This window comes from Cibotium barometz, chromosome 45 (assembly GCF_041138505.1).
Source record: "Cibotium barometz isolate CiBa-2024 chromosome 45, ASM4113850v1, whole genome shotgun sequence".
Lineage (NCBI taxonomy): Eukaryota > Viridiplantae > Streptophyta > Polypodiopsida > Cyatheales > Cibotiaceae > Cibotium > Cibotium barometz.
The window spans coordinates 5660607-5666717 of record NC_141090.1 but is presented as its reverse complement, the minus strand read 5'-3'; the positions used below and the strand labels follow the sequence as shown (position 1 = coordinate 5666717).

Sequence of the window (6111 nt, the reverse complement as noted above, 5' to 3'; positions counted from 1 at the left end):
AAAACCAATGCTCTACAAGATTCTGGAACTAAAAGAAGACATGGAAGAAGACATGGAGTTGCATCCCTGAAACTTGAAAAAGTTGCTCAATATATTGTACCTGACATGTCATTGCATGCCTGAAACTTGAAAGTTGCTCAATAGGTACCCAACTTAAAGAATAGTACAATGGAACTTTAAAATAACTCCTCTATAAATAAGAGCAATAACAGTAACAGGACTAGAGTAGAGTGTTTTGTAATTACTTTCTTGAAACACCACTACATGCTAATCATTCCAGATTTGTCTTTTTAATGCCACGTCCACAAGTTCATAGATACATCAGAAAACATTGGTAAGGTAAACTCTGAATCTGAATGAGCCTGCTTACATACTTCTCACTACCATGAGACATTTGGTTTATAACTATCACAAGCAAAATTCTCATCAGTAAGCAATTGTTGTACTAGGACTTCTGGAATATTTCATCACTAATGTGAACTCATGAATTGGCACAGACGAGAAAAGCATTGTGGACAGAAAGGTTAGGACTTATAATGTGCTATACTTAGAAGCTGACAACATTATTAGCAGATTAAAGTCGAAAATTTTGATTGCTTTGAAATGTGCTCCACGAGCTGTTGGCATTACAAAATTTCTTTTCTACTTAAGTGCTCTAGCTTCATGATGTATCTAATGTCTGAGCTGTAACCCAGCGAAACAATGATCCTCCATGAAAGAGTGAATTATAACTGGGGAATGATGCCACAGGACATCTTCAAACCAAACTTCCAACATATCGGCAGAGCACAATTAAGCCCTAGTCAGAGGTCATTTTGGTGATGTGAAGAACAATCCATTCCTAGAGCAAGAGAGGTCTCTATACATGTCGTGTACCTAGTGGGAACCAACTGTCCACAGCAGACAACAGGGTTTCACACAGATGAGGGGAGCCAACCCATCTGCACTGCCTGATACTGTTCGCCAGGGATCTTCCACAAATATTCATGATTTTCCACCTTATAAGGGTTATAAGGGCTTAAGGTACAAAGCTGCTTTATCACTCTATTTAATGATCAAAAACAACTATAATTTGGCATTGACACAGCTGGCATAAAGTTCCACAGTAGGGTTCAGACTACAGGAAACGGTTAATACATGCTGGCTCAGCAGCAGACACAAGACTTATAGGACACAATGCAGTTTTACCAAGTTGTGAGTTTCAAAGTGTGTAAGACAACCAACACATGTTTAAAAATCCAACACATGTTTAAAAATGTAAACAAAAACGCACTGTGCATCATTCCAAAAAAAAAAAGTACACAACTTGTAATGGCAACTATTTCTGCCAGATGAGGTAGTAAAAATGTGTTATAATCCTTGACCGCGTGGGAATCACAAAAGCATCAAAGACAGGCCTTCAAAACCTTGACCAGGAGATACAATTCCATTCATGGGGCATGCTGTGCCTCAACGCATGCGGTACTCTTGAGTCCTTGAAGCCTGGGACCGCTTACCATTGAAGGTGTAGCTAAGCTTTATGTCAATGTCTCTTGGGTTTTTGGCATTCGGTGCAACAGACATTGTCCCAGTAACAGCTTCACCTTCACACATTGTCAAAACATCCTCAAGGTACATCACTGTTTGCTTCCAGTGTGTCGGTCGTGCTTTAGGTCCTGTAGGAGAAATGGAGATGTCAATTAGAGTGCTTTCACGGGAAAAGATGCAATGGAAGCGTTACATTCGAGAGTCCAAGACCAGTATACCTGTAGAGAAACCAACAGGTTTGTGGCACTTGGTGAAGGAAACATCAAAATATGCCACCAAGGCATGCACGAAATCATTACGATTGGCCACCAACTTGAATGACGAGGAGAACGACGCGTCTCGAGACACCATCTTCTCAATATCCATAGTCTACTTGTCAAAACACAAAAACGCAGATACCATTTTCCATTTTACATTCAGTATGCTTCTTTGTATAGACATGTATCTATTCATTTGTTATGATAATTACATGTAATTATATCAATAGCAATATAGTGTATTGCATTCTATACCATCTAAACTATAATACAACATTCCACTTCAACAATGCTATATGAAATGAAATAAAACAAATTCAGTAATATATAGTCATAAGTCATTAATGAAAACATGATTTTGGAGCATTATTATTTGAATTGTACATAGTTTTACACACGCACACATGCAGCAACCCATACATACTTGTATTTAAACTACATAAATTAAAATAAAAATCTAATTTTCAATAACACTAATATTGATTATAATACCACATAATATGAAACTAATGTTACAATAGCATTACTATAGGTGTGAATATCACAATAAGAAATATTATTATAGTATTCATATATTTTTATAATCAAACAAACCCTTCACTTGTTTTGCTTGGTGAAATATCTGGTAAAGGGCAAAAAATAAGAAATAAAAAAACTGAGAAGTATTCTAGAGTAAAAATTCTCAACTTAATCTTTTCATGCTATGGGCATTGTAAGCCGCATATCTTTTGAGCTAGCTGATTGCAAAAGGCACATCAAAAAGAGCACATTTAGATACAAATAATTCCAACCTTCAAAAGCTGACTGTTGGTAACAATCTGGTTTTGGTCGACGGAATCAACTAAGGGTTCTAGCATGGCTTGCTTCCTGATACAGCTCATGTCGAAACCATACACATTATTCCAGACTGCAAGGAAACCACATGCACATTCCCAAAGCCCAATATTATAAGAACGTTTGTCCTTAAACACTAAGATAAAGTCCATTGTACTATCCCAGAAATGATCCCAAATGTTAAAAAACATGTTGAAATCGATGTCACAAGAGGAGGGCAAAACCTTACACTCAATTTTATCTTGCTTGTAGTCTGCATCTTCAATTGCAGTGATAAACAAAGATGTTCTGTCAGGAAGAACAACTCCACCAGAAACCTACAAACATGAAAATTAAGGCCTGTCAGAGACATGCGTTATGGTACAAGTCATGTCTTGGATTCAATTTTGCATGTGCGACAGCTGTCTGTCTATGTGGGGGAGACAAAGGCAAGACACATGAAAGTCAAGATTTCTGCCCTGCCCTCCAACATCTTGTTAGAAATTGGAAACATGCCCTAGGAAATTATCTAGCTCAGAAAGAGCGCATCACTGTATCACAAAATTCAAGCTCTAGCCTAGTAACAGATTGATTGTCCCCTGGATATCCTCCTGGTGGGGATACCTGTTATAAGCACTGCAGACTTTGTAGGAGAAGTACAGAAAGTAACGTGGCCCCATTGCTACAGGCCCAAAAATAAAAATGTCGCTAGCCCATCAACAGGAATAATGCAGGCTGAACGCTTTCCAAGCCCTAACCAATCACACACCTAGTGATGCATCTATTTATGCAACTTATTATCATCCCTTGAATTGTATCGAATCCTTCATGTCGTTAACAGTGGCAATTGTCATGTGCAATTGCTCTCTTTTGCTGTTCTCAAATAGTTAAGAACTGCCACAAACTCAGTCACTAAGGTATTTCTGTCCGGAAGTGGTTAAAAGGAAATGCAACTCTATTGAAGTAAACTACAAAGGGTGGCCACCCCAATCCACTAGCTCAACTATATACGCTCCAGATTGTTGGTTTACTTACCAGCCATTTGTCCCTTGCATATAGAACAGAGCTGATCATGTTCTCAAAAAGAAGGAAGTAGCCCATCCACTCTGACACAATCACGTCCACCTGTGTGGGTAGATCAATCTCCTCTACCTTTCCTTTCAAGACTGTGATGACTGCAAAAACCACAGAGGTTTTATATACCTAAATGAATCCAAGAACATGCCCAAATTCACCTTATATGAAAGTGCAGCCACAGAGGTCTTCTGTAAAAAGATAAGAGCAACTATACAAACCCTTGCAAGACTTATAACAACTAACCATCGTTGTAGCCATTAGCTTTGACAATTTCAACCGCTGTATCTGCCATCATAGAGCACTCCACCTGAATGGAAAAGTATCAGAACACTGTCTAACAAGCACAGTACAGTGGCTACGTGCAGTAGTTTTCAGCAGAGGAACGAATGCCACCTACAGCATACACATGTTTGGCACCGATTTTTGCACAGAAAAGTGACAATATTCCAGTTCCAGCTCCCACATCAAGGACAATTTTATCTTTGAACAAGAATGCATTCTGGTAAATTGCGTTTTGGTATGTCTTTGTTCGAACTGAGTCTTTCAACATTTCCTGCAGACAATCTTATAAGCGAGCCAAAAATGTAGCGACGAGGCTAGCAGGCACCTGGCAATACAGGAAGATGATGTGGTGGAACCCTTGTGATAACATTGAAATTAAGGTGCCTTGATGCTCTTAACAGATAATGTGAACTGATATAAAGAGAGGAGCTTACTTCATGGATACCTGCAACCAATTGACAGATAGTACAGGTAAGGCACATAAATCTTGGGATTGCATCAAAAGGCATCATTCAGAGGCAAAAGACTAGTCATCATGCAAGCAGATGATTCATTCAGCATACCAAAATGGCCATAGGAGTCAAAGTAATAGTCTGCACTCGTGTGGTCAGCTCCCACTGAGCTTGTAGCAAGATCGGAAACCAAACCATTGGAGGGGGTTACAGAAGCAACATTAGAATCATCCACCATGGTGCTCTCGTTGCTGTCACCAACATCAATGCTTGTCATGTTCTCCTTAGTCGCTTCTGTGGTGGGAGGAGGCTTTGATTTCCGGCGCCCCATTCTGCACAGTTTGAAATTATCAGCTTCCTAAAAGTCTATCTTCTGAATACACATGACCCTAGCATCTGCATAACTGGAGGCAATGCAAAACTTTAATAGCAGTTGAACCCTAGCTTCCAGAGAAATACCCTGGCTGCTGCTAAACCCTAGCTTCTAGAGAAAACTTTGAATGCTGCTGAACCCAAGCTTCTAAAGCAAGAGCCTTGCTGTTGCTAGGGCCGAAATCTAAAACCCCGGCTAAAAGCTTCTACTAAACCCTTCCTTGTGCCAAAACCTAGCTTCTCCAACACCCAGTCTTCTACCAGACCTTGTTTTGAAACTTTAGCTTCAGCTAGAGCTTATGCAAAGCCCAAGCATCTGCTAAAACCTAGATTCTAGCTTATGTTAAGCCATAGGTTCTACTGGGGTTTTTGATAAACCCTAGCTTCTACCTAGCTTCTGCTAAACCCTAGTTTCTGGATTCTGCTGAGCCCTACCTCCTTTCTCATGTCAAACCCTAGCATCTGCTAAAACCAAGATTCTAGCTTATGGTAAGCCATAGGTTCTACTGGGGTTTTTGATAAACCCTATCTTCTACCTAGCTTCTGCTAAACCCTCCTACCTTATGTCAAAGCCTATCTCATGTCAAACCCTAGCTTCTGTTAAAACCACCATACCTGGAAATCTGCAATCTGCAGTGCGGCGCTGAAGCTTCTGTCGCAGGGAGACAGTGGGAGATTGAACCGGCTTTGGCTAGGCCCAGTTTATGAGAGCCTCTCTGCAGGGACGAAACCCTAAAAAAGAACAGCAACTGTGTCGGAGTAGTGCTGCAAAACTAGCAGACCTCAAGGACATGGGCAGATGCTAGAACAGCAGAGGTGCAACATATGCAAACCTAGAAATATAACACGTGAAAGCAAGCGGCTACCTTCTGACGATCGAAGTCCCCTTAACCTAAGTGTAGACCTTTCATTCCATACAAAACACCACATTAACCTTATTAACCTAAGTGTAGACCTTTCATTCCATACAAAACATGTGAAAAATCCACATTAACCTTATTAACCTATGGCCACCCCCTACCCTACTAATTAATTTAAAGTAAGGTAAAACCTATTTAACCTTATTAACCTATGGCTGGCTACCCCCCACCCTGCCAATTAACTTAGAGTAAGGTAAAACCTTACGAAATATAGCCATGGAAGGATTCAGCTTCCCATAGTCCACGCATCCGGATCACTCATTTTTTAAAATTATAACTAGCCATATATTATTGTGTGGCTATTGTAACCACACTCCTCATTGCAGTGTCAATATAAGAATGAATGTCTCGCATAGTATATGAGAATGAATGCCTCACATAGTATATACCACACTTTTTAAGTGTCTCACA

General features: G+C 39.9%; 1 protein-coding gene across 1 annotated transcript; it reads right to left on the bottom strand.

The window, feature by feature from the left end:
* Positions 1–1254: 1254 nt before the first annotated feature.
* PRMT11 (arginine methyltransferase 11) lies at positions 1255–5632 on the bottom strand. Its single transcript, XM_086782964.1, has 11 exons — positions 5614–5632; positions 5396–5512; positions 4520–4740; positions 4391–4401; positions 4072–4227; positions 3918–3981; positions 3633–3772; positions 2848–2935; positions 2576–2691; positions 1746–1896; positions 1255–1655 (listed from the first exon to the last, which is right to left on the bottom strand). The coding sequence occupies exons 3-11, from the start codon at positions 4737–4739 to the stop codon at positions 1450–1452; spliced, it is 1152 nt and encodes a 383-aa protein (XP_086639090.1). The 5' UTR covers position 4740; positions 5396–5512; positions 5614–5632; the 3' UTR covers positions 1255–1449.
* Positions 5633–6111: the final 479 nt, after the last annotated feature.

Excerpts from the sequence above, each read along its gene's own strand:
- PRMT11 (XM_086782964.1), bottom strand. The coding sequence starts at position 4,739 with ATGGGGCGCCGGAAATCAAAGCCTCCTCCCACCACAGAAGCGACTAAG. Across the intron at positions 3,982-4,071 it reads GTGCCAAACATGTGTATGCT|GTGGAGTGCTCTATGATGGC; the intron begins GTAGGTGGCATT and ends TTTTCCATTCAG. Across the intron at positions 3,773-3,917 it reads AGCTAATGGCTACAACGATG|TCATCACAGTCTTGAAAGGA; the intron begins GTTAGTTGTTAT and ends TGGTTTTTGCAG.